This window comes from Falco cherrug, chromosome 18 (genome assembly GCF_023634085.1).
Source record: "Falco cherrug isolate bFalChe1 chromosome 18, bFalChe1.pri, whole genome shotgun sequence".
NCBI classification, from domain to species: domain Eukaryota; kingdom Metazoa; phylum Chordata; class Aves; order Falconiformes; family Falconidae; genus Falco; species Falco cherrug.
In genome coordinates this window covers 6502185-6520536 of record NC_073714.1, presented here as the reverse complement: position 1 = coordinate 6520536, position 18352 = coordinate 6502185, and the positions used below count along the sequence as shown (strand labels likewise).

Sequence of the window (18352 nt, the reverse complement as noted above, 5' to 3'; positions counted from 1 at the left end):
CATGATATATAATAATATGGCAACAATATGTGAAGCTATAAAACACTGATGGTTGCAATTAATTATGCAATAATGCTAATACTGAACTCTGGATAGTGTAATGGTACAATATTGCAGTAATAACAAGAATTATGACAGTGTAATTATTGCAGAAATACTACAGCCCCTTACAATGGTCTAATAAGAACTACAGAGTCTTAATATTGTAATAATATAACATTAGCAACAATGTCATGAGAGTACAGCACATGAGCATTGACTTTTAGATAGCCTACTATAATACTGTGTTTTATCAGTAGTCATTACTATTATATACTGGGATCACTGGTAAATAAATCTGTGCAATACAAGTGTGGTAATAACACGAGCTGAAGACTCCATACTCTCCAGAAAGCAGCACTCTGCAGCATGTTACCTTTTAATTTGCTCCTCGTAGTCATTTTTCTGTACCTCCATTTCTTTTTCCAGCTTCAAGATCATGTTTTGCAGGAACTCCCTGCTCTCCTGATCAGGCTTGGAGACCACGGCAGGGCTGCTGGTGGGACTGGCTGTTTCCTTTGGCTGATGGCTGGGACTGGAGCAAGGTAGAAATTCCTTATCAGAGCCGCTGCTCGAAGGGCTGGGGCTGGAGCTGCTGCCTTCCCCACTTTCTGCCTGGGAGGTAGGAACGTTATCGTAGGTCGAAGCCCGGTGAAGGTCGAGCAACTTAAAAAGATCGTGCGACAACGTTCTCTTATGTCCGTCAGGAGCCATGGAGTGCATGCTGCTCCCAGGGGAGCTTTTCCAAAAGTCACTAGCAAATATGTCATTTTTGTCACTGCTGCCTTTCTCCCCTGGAGAAGCAGCTGTCAGGAAAGATTTCCTGTTAGGTAAAGTCTGAGTTCTTTTCCTTGACTGCGTTTTCCACGTTCCCAGAGTATCTTTGGACTCGTTATCTTCTCTGGGTGCACTTGAGCTCGCAGCTGGTCCGAGGGCCCTGCTGGAATTCAGGTCATCTCTCTGTAAAATAGACCAGTGGCATTAGGACAGCCTTGCCCTGCTTTGTGAGCAAACGGGTTGCAGCGACCGCTGTGACTGCAGTATTTACAAAAGTCACATTTTAACATGCTAACAGGAATGGCCACAAGTTTTCCATAAAAAACTATTTTGGGTTGCACCGTGTTTTCTGTTAAAAAGAACTTTCTGCAGAGATTCTTTCTTTCTGAGAGAAGCCTATAATCCTCAGTGATTTCACTTCACCAGCATGAACTGAAAAGGTTTCATCTATTCTGCCTTTTAACTAAAAAACTTCAGGAGTTTTCATTTTTCCCAGAACAGTAGATTTTCCACAGGAAAGTGGAAAGTTTATCTACGTTGTTTTTCTGATGCAGATATTCCAGGGATGACAGTTAGAGCTCTTTACCCTATTAATAGCAAGTCCCCTTAGTGGCTCGCTGACCTGTTAGAGCCCATAAAAATTAAAAATGTTTATTAAATTTATGTTTTATTCTTTCTCTGAGGATCTAGCCTTACCATTTGCCTTTGGATCAAGCTCTCTGCCCTGTGCACTGCAGGGTCCTCTGCAGCATCCCAGCCCACGGAGCTACGTGGGATGGGGGCTTTCTTGTCATTTTTTTGGGCAGGTGAGGAGGGCAGCACATCCTTGGATGGGGGAAAGAGGTCTGCATGGTCACTTATCATCACAGTCATCACTTTCTGGATCTGTGGTGTGCCTGGAAGAAATCAGAGATCTGTCAGCAGCAAACCCAGTGCGATGGGTTTTCTTCCACCCCCACTAGCATTTTCTGGTTGGTCTTTCTGTTGTCCAAAATGGAGAGGCACATAGAAATGCAGGTGAAGACAAGGAGTGGGATCATAAAACCAAATGAAGGGAGGAATTTTTATATCACCCCAGATTAGCAGGAGCAGACCATGGAGCAACCAAGACAGAAATCTGCTCAGCTGCACCAAGCCACACATTGTGCTGCTTTGGCTCAACAAGCAAACTACAAGTATCGGTTATACAAACAGGCATATGAATATCTGGACCATTTGCATATGATATCTGTAGAGCAGAGCACTCTTTGGCCTTAAATATTTCTTCTATTCATTCTGCTGCATCTGTCCCTGCCCACGGGATTACAGTTTGGCTCAGTGAAACAGTAAGTTCTTTGAGTTTCCTTTGTTTTTACACTTTCCTGCTCTAAGCAAAAAGAAAGATGACTTCATCAAATTCCTGAATTGTTTGAAATCTGTGGAGGGAACACAAAGTGCAACTCCTAAGGGGTTTTTGTCACCATAAACACATTTACAGCCTGACTAACATGTGGCTTTACTCTACCTAGCTGTACTTACTGTGCCCAGGCACGTGTCTGGCTTATATCCATGGGTCTACTGTAGAAAATTTGTAATTTCAAGATTGTGGATGCAACTGAGTATTTCAGCATATCAGGTGCCAATTATTCCAGGAGTCCCTTTTACCTCTCATAATAATTGCAGGATCCTCTATCTTGGGTCTGATGAGGTTCACTCCAATCACTGTTGCCAAGTTATCCACACTCATCTTGTTGACGCTAGAGTTCAACTGTATTTCATGTAGAAACCTGCCAGAATCCAAGGGCAAATATTTGAAGTCAGAGGAGGAAGACTGCAAAAGCTTTACACACCCACTGAAACAAAATCCTGATAAATCCATCCAGCTTTTCCTCTGCGTCCCAAGGACAGAAACATATAACTGCCTTATAACTGCAAACTGGAGCTGGGTCTTACTGGTATCGGTAGAAAAAACACCATGTGATGAGCTGCTCACCTGAAAAAAATATTAAAAAGGAAGGGAAAACCCCCATCTAATCTTTAACCAGAAAAAAAACCTCCTAGGCTGGGTGAAACCTAAGAATTTTGTTGCACAAGGCTTTGTCTAGAAAAACTACACTCCATTTTAATTCTTAGGAGTTCATAAGTGAGTTTTAATGAAATTCTCCCTTCACAGAAGTCAGGATCTAGTGCCTCGAGGGGAACCAAAACATGGCTTAAGAGGGCTCTCTCTAGAGAAGTCAGACTCAGTCTTTGGCATGGTATTTCTACTCACCAACACCAAATCTGAGCTGTTTATACCTTGTGCAGAGGACTGACCTGCAGATATAGCTGAGGAGGTTGTAGTTGTCTCTGGGAAGGAGGGACAGTTGCTTCAGGAGTTCCTGATGGCCCTAAATGCAAGTTAAGAAATAACTCTATAAAGATTCACAGATACATATGGACTCAAGAATGGCTCTTCGTCACTCCATCCATCCCTGTGTGGTCTCACCTCTTGGCATTTGCTCGCCTTGGAAATTACATTTCTCTGCAAACCAAGCACGGACATGGAGAAATTTCTGAACAGTGCTCAGCAAGAAGAGGCAGCCCATTGCCCAGCACTGCTGCTGCCACAGCAACGAAGGAAAGAGCTGCGTCCCCTCCAGCCCAGCATGTGTGTGATGGGCTCTGGAAAGAGCCAATCATGCCTAATCTCCTTGCATTTCTTGTGTATAAACATTTAGGACATTTTTAACCCCAAAGATCCTGAAGTGAAACAACCTACAAGAAACATTTGCCCTTGAAATATAGGGCTGAACATTGCAGTTCACAGAGCTCATGCTGCCAAGGATATCTGCATTATTTTTGTATGTCTAGGAACAGCATCCATGAATGGGTCTTTTTTCAGTGAGGGGATTCTCTTCCATCAAAATATATAGTTAGGAAAAGACAGTTCCCATCTGTTTCTCACTTCTCCCTCTCCCAAATCTCCACTTCCTTCCTTGGTCTCACGCAGAACCTCCACCAGCTCCATTCTCAGCTTGGGCTGATGGGGGTTGCAGGACATTGTGTTTCCTTCCTCTCTTGGTTTTCACACTTTCTGTTTGCTGCAAGGGCTTAACAAAAAGAGGTGCTGAGCAGCTCTTAGACCTGCTTCAGAAATGTAAGCTTTAAAATGGATAAACCCTTGTTTTCAAGCTGGGAAATCCCACTGTTTTGAGGAGATTTTATCTTTTTAATTATTTTTTTTTCTCCCCTCAGATTTCAAAGCTCAGTAATTGCACAGTTTATAATGCACAGCTAAATATGCACCCGACACCTCCAGCTCACAAAGCCCTGGCACTGAAACACAGCTAATTTTAAGGCCAGAAGGAGAGAAGTGAATGCGTCTCTACCTTTCTCTCATCCACATCCAGCGCCTGACCGCACAGCAGGAAATCTTCATACTGCATCCAGGGCACAACTGGCTCAGGGAGCTCCCGCAGGTAGAGTTTGAACAGAGAGGCTACGGTGTGCACATCTGTATTCCTGCAATGCACAAAGAGCCACTCACGTGGAACTCGGACCCAGCTGGTGAGCAAACCCTACCCTGCTCCGGGAGCATGAGATTATATTTAAACTGAAGACAGACAGATATGAATAGGGAAGCCAAAGCAAGCTGGGGGGAATCCATAGAGCACCCCAAGCCAGGGAATGGCCCCAGCTGGCAGGAAAATAAATACTTGGTGGAGATTTTCCCCACCGTGGGGCTGGCAGGTCCCCAGTGTTCATACCCGGGCTGAGCCTTCCCAGCCTGCATTTGACTCGTGAGAGTTTGCATGCAGATATTGTCTGGCGTTCACATGTTTGGCAGGCACTCCCCACTCTGTGCGGAGCTGGCGAAGCTTGCCTGGGGTTTTTAAGATCAACAGTAATTACTGAAGATGTTCTGCTGGGACAGATGTTTGCAGCTTTGCATACCATATAGTTTACATTATGTCAAAAGGACACTGTCAAGATCGTAAGCCTCTAATTTGACCTACCTTGAAGTCGCTAAACTGTTATAAACTTCTAGCAAAAATCCCCCAGGTCATTTATTTTTAGGATTTGTTGGGGTTTGTAAAACATTTTTAACAAATGCATGTAACCATAGAGGAATTTTTTTCAGAGCTGTATTTTTGTAGGGCTTACCAATACACGGCACTAGGCATCCTGGATGCCTGGGCTGCAACAAAAGTTTTCTGATGCTCCCCACCCAATCCTGCCAAGCTTGCGCATGCAAGCATGCCTGTGCAAACCCAAACAGGCTACAGAGATGGCACTGAAGGTCGAGCCCGCATCTTGCACTGTTCAGGTCACTGGAAACTCCATTGTTTGCCTTCCTCCTCACGGAGAAAATGTTTTGGTTGAAGTGCATGGGGGTTGCAGTCACTCTGAGATCACCACAGCAATGCTCATACCAAGCCCTCCGGCACAGGGTTAACATTGCAGGGTGCTGGGAAAAGGGCCAAACTCCCTTGCCATGCCCCACTGCAAAACACAGTTCCTCAAAAAATAAAAAAGGCTTCACCTTCCTATGACCCCCATACAGGTTACAACAGGAAAGCTCTCAGCAGGACTACGGCACCCAGAAAGCAAAAAATATTCAGCTGCAAAACCAACGGTCAGGATGGTTATGCTCCCAGAGCAGCTGTGACTCTGCTTGGCACAGTCCAGGAATTATTTAGGTAAAAGTGCTGTGGGGTTTCCTAACAAAGCTGCAGAAAGCTGGGTGAAAACAAAAAGTTTTGTGGTTAGGGGCAGGCCTGCAAATAGAGAAGCGAGACCCCTGCACTCTGCTTAGGCAAACTGTTTTGCACAAAAATCCAGGGAAGCTCCTGGGTTTGGTTGCTTCCCTCCCGCAAGCACCCAGATTTTGCCAATGGCTCTCAGAGCTCAGGCGATGCCATATGGGGCAGCTCCCCCGGTCTGCATAGATGGGGCATCACCACGGCCAATATCACACATGCAGCAGCCTGGGCACCCCTTGTCTTAGTTCTGGTGGATGAGGCAGGGCAGGATTTAACCAAAAAGCCTCACTTTAGGTGCTGTGGATGATTGCAGGACCCGCATTTCCTTTATCCCAGCACAGGGTCACTGCTTTCAGCAATGCAAACTGGTGGGTCAAGCCCCAGAGCAGGCTGCAGAGTGAGCAGGGGACACTGGGCAATGCCTTGTGCAACCGTGGCCAAAAGCAAGGGGTTAAACTCTGACTTGTCGGGGGTACACAGGTGGGAAACCTCCTTAGAGATAATGAAGCACCTGCAGGGGCAGCTGCTCTGCCCACTGTCAAGGGGGGCTTTATAACGAGATGTACCAGGGATTTACAATTCTCTCATTTTGCACAGGGCATGGCAGAGGCAGCAGTAGCAAACGACCCTCTCCAAAGCCCCTCTGAGACCTACAGGCAGCGCTCTCAGCTTCAGGGACTTTTCCGGTTCCTCTCAGCCCTGCAGAGGAAAGGTGTCAGGAGAACACAGCCTTGCAGCAGCCAAAATCAATCTCTCACCTCTGTGTGGTGGTGTAGGGAAAAACAACAGGAGGAAAATATCATGGCTACATTCCGGCAGGGAAAGCAAGAACTTCTAGCGTGTGTGTTAGGGTGTTCTCTGAGCTTATTAGTGATCCTCTGCTTGCTCTCCTTTCTCCAAACCTCTGCCCTTAGCTGATGGGCTAAGTAGGATCTTCCCTTTCCCTCCTTCCTTGGCTGCTCCGGCAAATAATAGTTGCTGTGTGGGGCAGGGATTTTCCTAAATGCTTTCTTTAGTTTCCATTAATCTCATCTCAGCACCCTCTGATTCAATGTGATGTTTCTGCTGAATCCTCTCTCCTTGTCAAGCCCTTCTGGATGGTCCAAGTTTCCTTCTGGGCTCTCTGGGGGGTTAGACAAGCTGCTTTCCCCCAGGTGTTGGGGTTTATGAGAGCTAATTGAGTAGGAGAGGGGGAATCCAGCATTACCGGTCAAACGATGGCCTTTCCCCAGCATCGAACGCATCCCTGAGCTGTTTCACCAGGTTGTCTTGGCCGGGGAGGCGGAAGATGCCCTCCTCACTCACACCATGCTCCCGAATGAACTCAGCGCACTTCTGCACCAGTATGGGGACCTGGTGCTGCCCAAATTTCTGTTCATAGGCCATGGTCTCTGCCAAGCGCTGGCCAAACACCACTAGGGAAAGAACAGAGAGGTTAGAGGAGCCCAAAAGCTTTGCTTTTGCATATGACTTGCCAAAGTGCATCAGGTGCAAAAGTGACAACAGTACCTGCTTTCCTGGTAGCATAGAAGCTACAAGAAGTCTGCAAACTGGTGAAAGCAGAACCACTTCCAAAGAAATAATAGCAAGATGAAACCTTGTCCCTCCTCCAAATAATTAACAGTTCTCAAACCAAGCAGTGAGCCTTGTTTTTTGCCATGCCACTTGCCCTGCCGGGGAGCAGAGGGAGACAGGAACAGCAAAAAGGTTGGTGCGAGGGCACAGGGTGAGAAGGCAGGCTTGTCACACAAAGCTGAAAGATATGGAAAGCACAGGAGAACACCAAGAAAGAAGGAAAGCACCCTTGCAGAGATCTGAAGCTGGAAATCTTACTGACTGTTTTTCTTCCCCCTCCCCTCTTCTCTCACCCTCCAGAAATTCCCCCGTGCAAAGAGCAGCAGTATTTTGCAGCGAGTGGTACCTTTCCTTCGGAGCAATGGCTTTTTCCTCCTGAACTCACAGCAAAAGAAGAGCTCGAAGGCGGGAAGGCAGCAGCCTGCATCCCAGCTCTTCTTCCTCAGAGCCTGGGGCATGGTAAGTGCAGACAAATCCCAACTCGAACTGGCTCTGGGATATTAATGGCAAAGGGTCCTATGGTCCTCTGCCATATTTTTGCCCCAGCAGTGCCTGTGATGCATTCACCTCGTGCTCTGAAGGCTGAAATAATTCCTGTGCATCTTCCAGGCCAGGAAAATGCAAGTAGACACTCTCATCTGGAACCACAAGGCTTGTCGGCACCTGCCTGATCATGGGGGTTTTTCATTTATGACTTGCTTACATTTTCAAATAACTAATATAAACCTGTCATTGTGCACAGTAAAAGCAAATAGCATTGTGTCCGTCCCCCATCGCCCTCCCCCCTCTACTTTGGTAGCTGATAATGAATTGTTTATTTAACTGCAAACTGGCAGATCTGTTAATTTGGGGATACCTCCCTGGGGCATGCAATGGCCATACCAGCCCACTCGGCAGCCAGCCCTGCGAAACCCCTCGGGGCTTTTGGAGATGCTTTTGCTGTTGCTTCACACTTTGCAGCCGCTTTGCTTTTTGGTGTGTGACAAGCTCACAACTAGCTGGGTCACATGGGGCTGTTTCCAGGTGGGCTCTTGCCCAAACCTCCACCGTGTAGCGGGTTACTTTAAAAGCACGTGTTGGCTCAGCTTGCGTTGAAGCCAAAAACCTAAAGCATGAAGTTTCGGGGTCTGTTAACCTGTGTATTGACATCAAATGCAGCTCCATAGTACCTGACTGCTCTGCTATCCTCAGGCCTTCTGTACTACTATAAATTTACAACTTCTATCCTATAAGATCAGTTTATCTAGCTGGAAGAAACTGCCAGCCTCCTAAGTTTAAGCAAGGATCAGATGTGGAGTTGTTATTAAATATTAGAGCCAGGTGGGGCAATGCCCTGAAAATGGCTCATGCAATCCTAATTTCAGATGAGTAATGCTGCCTGCCCCAGGGCACAGCATGTTTCAGTTTAGAGGCAGAAAACACCAGGGTTGTTGAGGAAAACCAGCCGTGTTGATGTTTAGGTGAAGCTTGTCTGTGCCTATGGCAGGGTCACAGTGAAAGAGCCTGAACTGGCAGCACCTGCTTGCTTCTGAACTGCTGTGATTTGTATTAACACAGGAGCTAAGGGTGATCAGAGCTCCATCGTGCTTGTCTTACATGGCTGAAGGGCATGGACCCTATAAAAAATAATATAAATAGTCAGGGCAAAGCACAGAGGGAGGGAGGAGAGGCTCAGAATGATCCGGGTTAGTGCTCTTTTGGAGAGAGCTAAAGAGACTCCCAGCCCTGTTTCATTGGTGGATCTTGCTTATTAGTTCATCCTTAAGGAAAATTCTGGATAGTTCATCCTTGTAGGAGAAGTGGCTAGAGTGACCTTTGCCACTTCCTTTGTGGGCTTTGCCTGTGGCAGCAAACTTAGTGTGCTCCTTTCTGATCGATTCATGTTTTATGCTTCCCTGACCACAATTTTGTAATGGCATAAATGCATGCCTGAGGGGGCTGGAAGCAAGGATCCTGTTGCTGCAAGCCTTGCCTGTGTGTGAGGAGGAGAGCAGCGTGGCCAAGGCAGACTGCAGAGAAAATGGGGGCAGAAGGGTTGAGCTGAGCAAGAAAAGCTGGAAGAAAAGCAAAGCGAGGAAACTGGTAGGTGAAAGGCAAGGTTTTTCAATGCTTTATCTCTGAATATGAGTTGTTTTCAAGAACAAGGTTTTCTGGGGTCAGTAAGTCAATGAGGAAATTCACAAAATATGTTGAAACCAGCCCAGAAATCTTCATTCATGCTTGGTTGCCATTTCCTTAACGTTGCCCATGTTTGCATAGACCGTCCACCACAGGGTCTAGGAGCAGACAGGATTCTAAGGCATTACAAGTTAGTCGCATTACAGCTCCTTTTTCCAGTTTCAAAGGTTTTTGAGCCCAGCTTTGAAATCCTCACACAAAAGTACTGCAGACCACAAGACGGTAGGAAATTGCCTCTCCAAGAGCTGTCCCTGCTCCCCTTTACCTCCTGATGCTGACCCCACCACTCGTCGGATGGATTTAACCCATTCCTCCATCTCAGACTGGGAATTAGCCATGAGCACGTAGGTGTCCTGCCCTGACCGGTTCTGGTCTCCTGAGATCCCTGGGAAAAAAAATAAAAATATTATACATCATTTATAGAGAGCATTGGAGGAGAAAAGACACATTCTTGTTGATCTCTTTGCTAAACACTTTTGGCTCCAAATTTCTCCATTCACATCTATTTGGCTGTGAAATGAAGCAGCGTTCTTACATTTCACGCTTGCTGAAGGTTTGCAAGAAAGGAACAGAAACTGCCTAATGTTGCAGCTTGGCAAGGCTTCTCAGCATGGGACATGGGCAATGACACAGGGCCCTCCTCTAGCCCTGATGCGTGAATATTGAAAGCAAGATGTTAATTTTCATGTATAATGAAGTGCTATGGGGATCTTGAAAAACAGTGGGAGCAAAAGGACTAGCAGATGACTTGCCCAAATGATCCTGGGTGAACAGTCCAGCCCAATAGTGTACAACAGAAGGGTGAAGCATCCTCACCTGGGATGATTTCGAAGATAAATTTTCCTCCTTCCTCTGGGTTGCTGACCACCTCTTTGATGGTGCTTCCCTGGAGAGACAGGCAGCCCTAGGACAAAGCAGAGCAGGAGCTGCAGGTACCAGTGTCCCGTCTCTCTGGGGATGACACTGCCATGTGTCACCACTGAGGACTGGAGTCCTTCTTTCAGATTGCAGGAGCTGGTGGCCTATATACATACGTATATATATATATATATATATGCTAAAAATGACTTTTCAAACAATAAGGGACACTTCTTAAATGCCAGTTTTTCTGGTTAACTGATTCTCAGAGTGAGAAAACTGATTATTTTGCTCTTTCCTTTTTTTCCTCTCTTCTTATGTTTTTTTAACCCCTGTTGGGAGTGGAAGAAGAAAGTACAAAGGAGAAGGGACTTGGCAAAACACTGGTGCATCCTGTTTTTGGTGCATCACAGGAGGAAAACTATTCCTTTAACACAGCATCACTTAAACCCGAAAACAAATCCAACGTTTGCAGGAGAGGAGCAGAGAAAAGAATAAAAGGGAGGGGAAATGAAAAAGCAAAGTGGAAACCAGCTATTTCTTTTGGACCTGCCTTTCCCCAACTGTCATGGCAATCAGGCAGCTTGGTACCCGCTGGAGGAGATGGGTGGGGAGCGGCCAAGGCACGTGGTGGCCAAGCAGGCATGTGAGTCAGCACCAGAGGCCTCCTGGGGCAGGAAATAAGGCTGTACCACAGAAATGAAGTTTCTCAGCGACTTCAGCCTCCTGAAAGCCATTGGGCTCCTCTGAGCAGTGAGGACCATCAGTGCTTCAAAAGCCTGAATTGCAGCTGTATCAATCAGAATCATTGATGGGATCGGAGAGGCTTGAAATGACCCAGGATGGTGCGTCAGGGTCATGGCAAGAGCTTCCAAAAGCACCATGAATAGCCATAAGCACTTTCCGTTTCCACATCCCATTGACAACAGGGGAGACTGCTCCTTCCAGTCACCCCTGAAACCAGGCAAAGCCAGAAATGAGACCTGGATCCCACTGGGCTCAGCCCTGTGCTTTCACCCTGAGGATCTTCTGATCTCCTTTGCCTTTTGAGCATTTTCTTTCTTGAGATCAGTTTTGCTGCCAGTAACAATTTGTACAGAGAATGGCTTTTCCGACAAAGGGGAGGACCTTTTCCTGAAATTTCACAAAACAAGGAAAAGATGATGGATATTCAAAAAGCAAGTTACAGTATGGAGAAACTGGTTGAAAAACTAGGAAGTTATCCATATAAATTGGGAAAACAGCCTGATTTCTTCCTGGCAAGTGTATTACAATGCATACTCTGAGAAATTATTTATATGGGTGAGACAGAGGGCTTGTTACAACCCGGAGGGGCTGAAGATGGATGATGCTGTCAGAGTGCTGTGGATATCGGGCACTGGTGCAGAGGTTTAAACCATGCCCAAGTGGATGACTTGCACTCCTGTTCTGTGCAAAGGGTTGGGTGCACGTTGCGCTGTCCTGAGGACCTCAAAAAGCATCAGAAGTGCCGTGCACCTAAGCGCTGAGCAGACTTCAAGCCTTATCCCTTAGAGGAAAAGGCAGCGGGGGAGGTTTCCTCTGGCCATGCAGGGTGGACTGGGGCAGCAGCCGAATAACACAAACTGCATCTGCACCACTGAGCCTTCTGCAAAGGATGGGGCTGGGCCAGGACGGGATACAAACCTGAAGGCCGGAGAGAGAGAGATTTCCTTTCCCCGTCCCTCCAGCTGCCCTGTCCCGTGGCAAGAAGTCCTAAGGAAGCAGCTGCCCTTCGCTGTCATCTGTCCAGCCCGCAGCCCTGCTGTAAGGTCTGTCTTGGGCAGCTCCTCACACCCAGGCTATGCTGAAAGTCCTGCTTGTGTTTTCCTAAAAGCGTCCTGTAAGATGCCTTTCCCACGAGGTGCATGGCCAAAACCTCTCTCAAAGCTCCCAGTATCTCGTGCACCCATTGCTGCACCTGCCATTGCGAACATGGTGGTGTGCCCAGCTCTTTTTCTCCCCAGCCTTCTTCTGTTGTCTTGGAAATGTATAGCAACTTTCTAGTTGGTAACTGGGTTGGGTTTTTTCCATCACCCCGTTGCTCGGGCACAGAAGGACCAAGCCCCCCGTGGGGCTTGCAGGCACTTTAATAATTTTAAGTACATAGATGAGGCGCGTGATCAGGATATCTCATCTCTGTTACTGCCCGTCTTACTCCAGACCCATCCCAAACCATTTCCCGACGAGCAAAGCTGCAAGAAGGGGGAGACTGAGGACTGGCAAGCCCAGAAGCCTTGGCCTACCTGTGGTTTGACATCGTCCTCATCCTTGTAGTAGTACAGCTGCTGGCCCTTCAGCACGAAGTACCGCTGCTGCCAGTTCTTGACAATGGAGCGCTGCTTTTTCAGCCAGCCGATCTTCAGGGGCCGCTCCAGCGGGTTGGGGGAGGCCGGCCATGTGCCCACTGGCTCACCGCTCATCACGCTCTTGGAGCGGGCTGCCAAGGAAAGAGAGGGACGGGCTGGTGGGGATGAGCTGCCAGCAGACCCACGTCCCCGGGGCCGATGTAATCGACAACAGCAAGAGCGGCTCTCTGCCCCTCTGCCTGTGCCGAGCAAACTGGCTAGAGTTTTTAAAGGAAGTGGCTGCAGTATCTGTCAGTATGTGCTTCCTTTTTCCTGCGTGGGAGTAATTGTCTTGCAAGTTAGAAGAAAATCATTAGCTTTTTTTTTTTTCTTTAATGGGAGCGTGTGTTTTTTTTTATACCCACCCCAAACAGCCTGCAGCAGCGATAGCGGAATGACCAACCCTGGCTTGAAAAAAACTGTTTGGAAATTGCAGTTTTGGTCTGGGAGAGCATTGCCTGATGTTTCCAATGGGGCAGCTCTCACACAATGGGATTGGAAAGTCTCCAAGAGGGAGAAAAAGTGCCAGTGTGGATTTACCAGCTGGGCACAGCAGTATCCCCTGTCTCCTCTTTGCATCGTGTAGGTGAGTCCCATTGGTGCTGTTGATCTGTGCCAGGGACCAGCACCATGGCCTTGTGGCATCTCTAAATGCGTCTGTGATAGTAAATGCCTTGGAAGGAATAATTTCCAGAAGGGATTTTTGCTTCTGGAGTGAACACTGCAGGACCCCAGTGCCAACCCAGCTGGGTAGAGTTAGCATTTATGGTTGCAGGGCAAAAATAACTATATGACTCCAGGGGAATTCAGCTTCACTGGCCTCTGCACATGGTGACTTCCTGAGTTCTTACATCTCCTCTGCTAAAACAGACCTGATGGCACCTGGCCGGGTCCTGCGGGTGAGGGCAGAGCAGGATTCGGGCCCCGGAGCCCAGCAGCGTTTGCTGGCAGAGGGCCCTCAGGCTGAGCGGGGCTCTGAGGGAGGTGTCGTGCAATGCTGTGGGAGGGGGGAAGCTGCAGCGTCCCTGTATCTTTGCCCCCAGACACCTGCTTTTCCCCCGAGCTGGTCAGCGGAGCTGAGAGCCACAAGAGCTGCATTGGATATGAGTGTTGAGGAATCCTGGTGTGGACCTGAGTGCACATGACAAGCTTAAAACAGGAATTAAAAATCACCCACCGCTGCCTTGTAATGTTTGGGATGGGGGCATCTCATGCCTGAGCGGGTGCTTTCATTGCACAGACACCCACAGGGAGCCCACAAAACACTTTGCACTCAGTGCCAAGCAGTTAGAAGCTGCTGCAGAGGTCGGGGTGCTGCAGTGCAAGAGCGTGCCCAGCTTCCCCTTCTGAAATCCCCTGGAGCAAGAAACCCTGCTGCATTTTGCCTTTGTCCTTCAGAGCCAGCCCTGGGTTGGGCACTCTGAGCTCACCTCGCCACTACAAACCTGTCACAGGATTGCAAATAGCTTCCTGAGAAACCAAAAAAGATTGTGACTCCAAAAATCGGCCTTCAAAGTGCAGTGAGGATGACGCTTATATCTCAGTGTGCTGATATGGGATGCCTCCTGCAGAGGGTGTGTTTGTAAGCAAGGACCTCTGACAGGGATTTGCCAGGCAGCTCCCCTGAAAAATGCTGATACTGGGGTTACCCTGATGCAAAAACCAAAATGGGGTTTCCAAATTGCACCCCAAACCCCGGGCAGCTTCTTTGCTCTTTGCCAAAATGTCTGCATGACTCAAATCTCGTAAATATTAACATGATTCTCAGCAAACTGCTCACAAGCAGCATCGCTCCTCTCTGTAAATCATGTTCCTTCATGTCTTGGGGCTGCTGCCAACTCCTCAAGGGCAAGGATTTTTGGGGAATGATCCGCAGGGGTGGAGCAGCTGGTGGGAGCACAGAGGCTACTGGGTGCAGGGTGCTGCCTGCCTCCTGTGAACGTTGCTCCACAGAAACATCACCAAAGAACAAGCCTCCCCCAGCCAGCACTCGGATGCCTTCCCAAATTTTGCGGTGTGTTCTATCTAATCATGGGACCTCACCTCCCCCTTGATGAAACAGAGCCGCTGATATTTGCTTTGTTTAATTACCACTAACTTTTGCAAAGTGAAGTCTCTGTACCAAGCACTGATGACCACAAGGGCTTAATCTGAAGTGAAGCTGTTGCAAATGCAGCTCACAGGATCCATACTTACTCCCAAACGGATGGAAATCAGGGATGGGTCACCACCCATCAGCTCCACGTTCAGCCTTCCCCAAAGAGCTCAGCTCAGACCAGCAGCTCTGATATTCCAGCAGCAAAAGACTTGGAAGGAGAAATTGTGTCTTTTATGAAAAATGCAATGGTTTGCTACCTTTTATTGGAGATATTAATGCCCCTTTAAGCCTGTCAAGGTTGCATCAGGGCTCTGCACCATGGAAAGGAAGCGACCTGGCAGGCACTGCTACCTGGAGGTTCCTCCTGCTCTCAGCCTTAAGCTTAAATTGCCTAGTCCTTGCTGGAATTCAGATTTGTTCTCTCCCTCTTTGCAGCCTTTCCCAGGTGCATAAGGAATGTGCATTGAGAAGGGGACACTTGGGTCCCTTTTCTTTAGCATCAGCCCTTCTGAAACGCCAGACTGAAGGTGCAGCCGGAGGCTCGTGCTTAGCCGTGGCTTAGCCCTTCAGGCAAGTACATATCCAGCAGGGTGAACATGCAGATGTATTTTCCCTCCGTGTGAGACAGCTCTCCCTGTACTTTGGGCTCATTTAAGGCCAAAATAGCAGTTTGCAGGATCCTTCTTACCCACAGCACAAGCACTCCCAGACGCTGTCCCCACCGCAGGACTCACGCAGAGGTGTGGGGGACCTGGCTTTGCAGATGGCGAGGCTGATTTTGCCTAGTGGAAAGTTCTCTGCCTTCACCAAACCACAACTACCAAGGCTGCAGCTCTCTCCCATACCACCTTTCAAAGTTTCTATCTTTTGTAGCCAATGTGATGCCTAGCTTGTGTGAGCTGAAAATTTTATGCAGGGTGGGTGTAAAGCTTTCCCCTGGCTCTCACCAGCGTGGCCCAGCATTTACAATCATCTTCATCATGCAGCATCCCTGCTGCACTTGGCCCCGCTCACCTTGCCACTCTTGCAAGGCAGGAAAGAGCCACTAAGATCAAATGTGGTGCCCCCTGAAGCGTTTCCTGCGGTAACCGCCTCTGAAGTTGAATGTTTCCTCCAAAACATCCTCAGTCTTCCTCCAGGCCTGGAGAGCAGCTGCAGCAGGGTGCCCGTGTCCTGCTGCCTGCTCCCCAAAAAGAGGAGCCCTACCAAGGTGTGACTTGCAGGAGAAATCGCTTTGGGTGCCATCATGGTATCCAAACCCTTGTCTTGGGCAAGAGCCCTCCCTGCCATCCCCTTTGTTTCTGCCCCCCCAGGAGGAACATCAGGTACTTGCAATAAAAACCAGTAGAAGTGCCACAATAGGTTTCACAATAAACATTGCAAATGCAGTTTTCCTCTTCTCTGAAATAAATAGCTTTGCTTTTTTCTCAGCATGAGGAAGAACACAGGAGCCGGTGCACTGTCCTGGGGCTTACAAAAGCTGCTTCTGCCACAGCCATGCCTGGGGATGAGGAGGGGGAAGTGTCCTGGAGCCAGGAGAAGCCAGCAAAGGCAGGGGTGACTAATTAGTGAATATTTTCCACAAGCAAGACACATCCCTGCTGCACCCCTGAAGGTGGCAGCAACTGGTCCCCACAGCCAGAAACCTCAAAGCATGAAAAGAGTCGATGCACCGAGCTGTGCCCCAATGCTCAAGTCTCTGCACACACACACACACAACCCTCACCTCACGGGCTCGGAGCCACTGCAAGCTGTAAAAAGCATCCAGAATTTTATCACAAGCAGATTTTCCTGAAAAAAAGCAGTTCCTGGTAACAGCACAGGTTCAAGCCTGTGTCCCATCTCCACCCTCTCTGCTTCCCAGCAGCTGGCAGGCCCAGCATCCCCTGGCCTTTTTGTCTGAGCTACCGATTGAATTTACCCACTCCTCCGCAGCCTCTGTGCAAAAAAATGTTAATTATCCCAAGAACAGGCAATGCAGAAATCCAGGATGTTTCTATGATAACTATGTGGGGATTTCTCCACCGCTGTCCTGCAAGCTGGTGAGCGCAGGTGGTGGCACCGCTTCCTCTGTCCGCCTGCAAGCTTCTGGACCACCCAGGCTCTCATCCTGCATCCCTGCGCATCGGCAAGCCCAGTTACTGCTGCAGCTGCCAGGGACCAGCGGTGCTTTGTCTGGGGCCTTGTATGAAGCAAATGGTTTGCCCACCCCAATGAAAGCAGCCTCAGCGACAAGTCCAAACTGCCTTTGCAAGAAAGTCCAGTCAGGATGACCTTGCAAGCTGACGCAAGGTGTAAGAAGGAAGAGCGCAGCACACAGGGACCGGCTTGGTCAAGTCTCTGTGCTGCAGGGAGAAATCAAGTTGCAAATGTGTGTCTTGATGGTGTTTTGGCACCAGTGCCAGGACCACAGAGGGCCTTTGCCTCAGTGCATGCACAAGGCCGGGTGTGTGCACCCCTTCCTTAACCGCAGCATCCTCACCCCCAAATCCCCTCCCTGGCTGCCTGACCCAAAAGCATCAAAGGCATTGGCTCCACCATGATATTTTGGCCATAAAGCCCACCGTAGGGATCCCTCGCTCCTTCCCAAGTGATTTTTATGCTGGAAATAGATCCCACGGTGAAGGAGAGCTGTGCAAAGTCTGGGCAGAGGCAGGAGGTAAGTCAGGAAATCACAGTGAAGCCGTCCCGCAGCACAGAGCCTGGCTTGGGCATCAGAGGGCTCTTTACCACCGGTGAGAGGAAACCAGTGATGTTGGGGTGGGCGAAGAAACCTGAGCAACAGCAAGATTGCTTCCTCCAGCCCGCACCGCTGTGTCCGCCTCTTGGCTGCACTTCATCTCCTGCAAGGCTTGCGCCAGCAGAATGAGCCCATGTGGTTTAAATCCCCCCCAAACCTGGATTTTGTGTGGGCAGCAGCAGTGGAACCCCTGTTCCCCACCCTACTGAGGCTGCTGGCCCTGCTCCCACAGCATCCCCCGGTGACAATTTGGTAAATCACTCCTTGCAAATCATTTGCAAACCATCTGCTGTCTCGAAAGCGGTTGGTAGCCAAGGGCCAGGTCCCCCCACTGAGGCCAGGCACAGGTTCAGGTCTGGGCCAAAGCTGAAATGGAAGCTGGGCTTGGCCACAGCACATGGGCAGACCCCAGCCTGCACCTGAAAGGCTGAAGCAGAAACAGAAGAGCATAAAGAAACCATCACGATACCTATTTTTGCAGCATCCATTTTCAGGTTGAAATCCCAGTTCCGTGGCAGCTTGAGAGACATTTTGGATTAGGAAGGGCTTTTGTTTTTCGAAGGGGGCTTGGTTAGGAGACAGGCTGAAATGAAGCTCTGATAGTCCCGTGGGAATCCTGCGATGGGGTGTGATTGCCCCCACAAAGCACAACGGCTCAGCAAGGGTTGATTTGCCAACGGACTTCCTCCTCCCTCCTGAGCACGGCTGTGAACAACCCCATAAAAGTACTTTCCTGCCTTGCTTTCCTGCAAAGCTTTGGTCTTGCTTCCCTGATGATGCCAAGGTGATGCCGCCTTTTTGTTCGCTCCCTCTTTTGCAAACCCCTTTGGCTGATGCAGGGACGCAGCAGCTCGGCCCCACTGCACTGAAACGTGGCTGCCCGGGGTTGCTCTCTGCACACTGCTCGTTGCATTTGAGGAAGTGGGTGTCCTTCTCAGTGCTGTTGGTGTGCTAGAAAATTGCTTACTGAAGGACACAGCCCAGCACAGGGTTTTGG

General features: G+C 48.8%; 1 protein-coding gene across 1 annotated transcript in view; it reads right to left on the bottom strand.

The window, feature by feature from the left end:
- Window positions 1-18352, bottom strand: part of ARHGAP25 (Rho GTPase activating protein 25) — a 21610-nt gene extending 3258 nt beyond the window's left edge. The window contains exons 1-10 of the mRNA XM_055696091.1: window positions 17825-18352; window positions 12416-12609; window positions 10110-10197; window positions 9559-9678; window positions 6748-6955; window positions 4167-4299; window positions 3112-3185; window positions 2461-2582; window positions 1513-1712; window positions 416-999 (exon numbers count right to left, since the gene is read on the bottom strand). Of these exons, the coding sequence (XP_055552066.1) occupies window positions 416-999; window positions 1513-1712; window positions 2461-2582; window positions 3112-3185; window positions 4167-4299; window positions 6748-6955; window positions 9559-9678; window positions 10110-10197; window positions 12416-12609; window positions 17825-17885 (1784 nt within the window). The 5' untranslated portion in view covers window positions 17886-18352. The remainder of the gene's footprint in view (window positions 1-415; window positions 1000-1512; window positions 1713-2460; window positions 2583-3111; window positions 3186-4166; window positions 4300-6747; window positions 6956-9558; window positions 9679-10109; window positions 10198-12415; window positions 12610-17824) is intronic.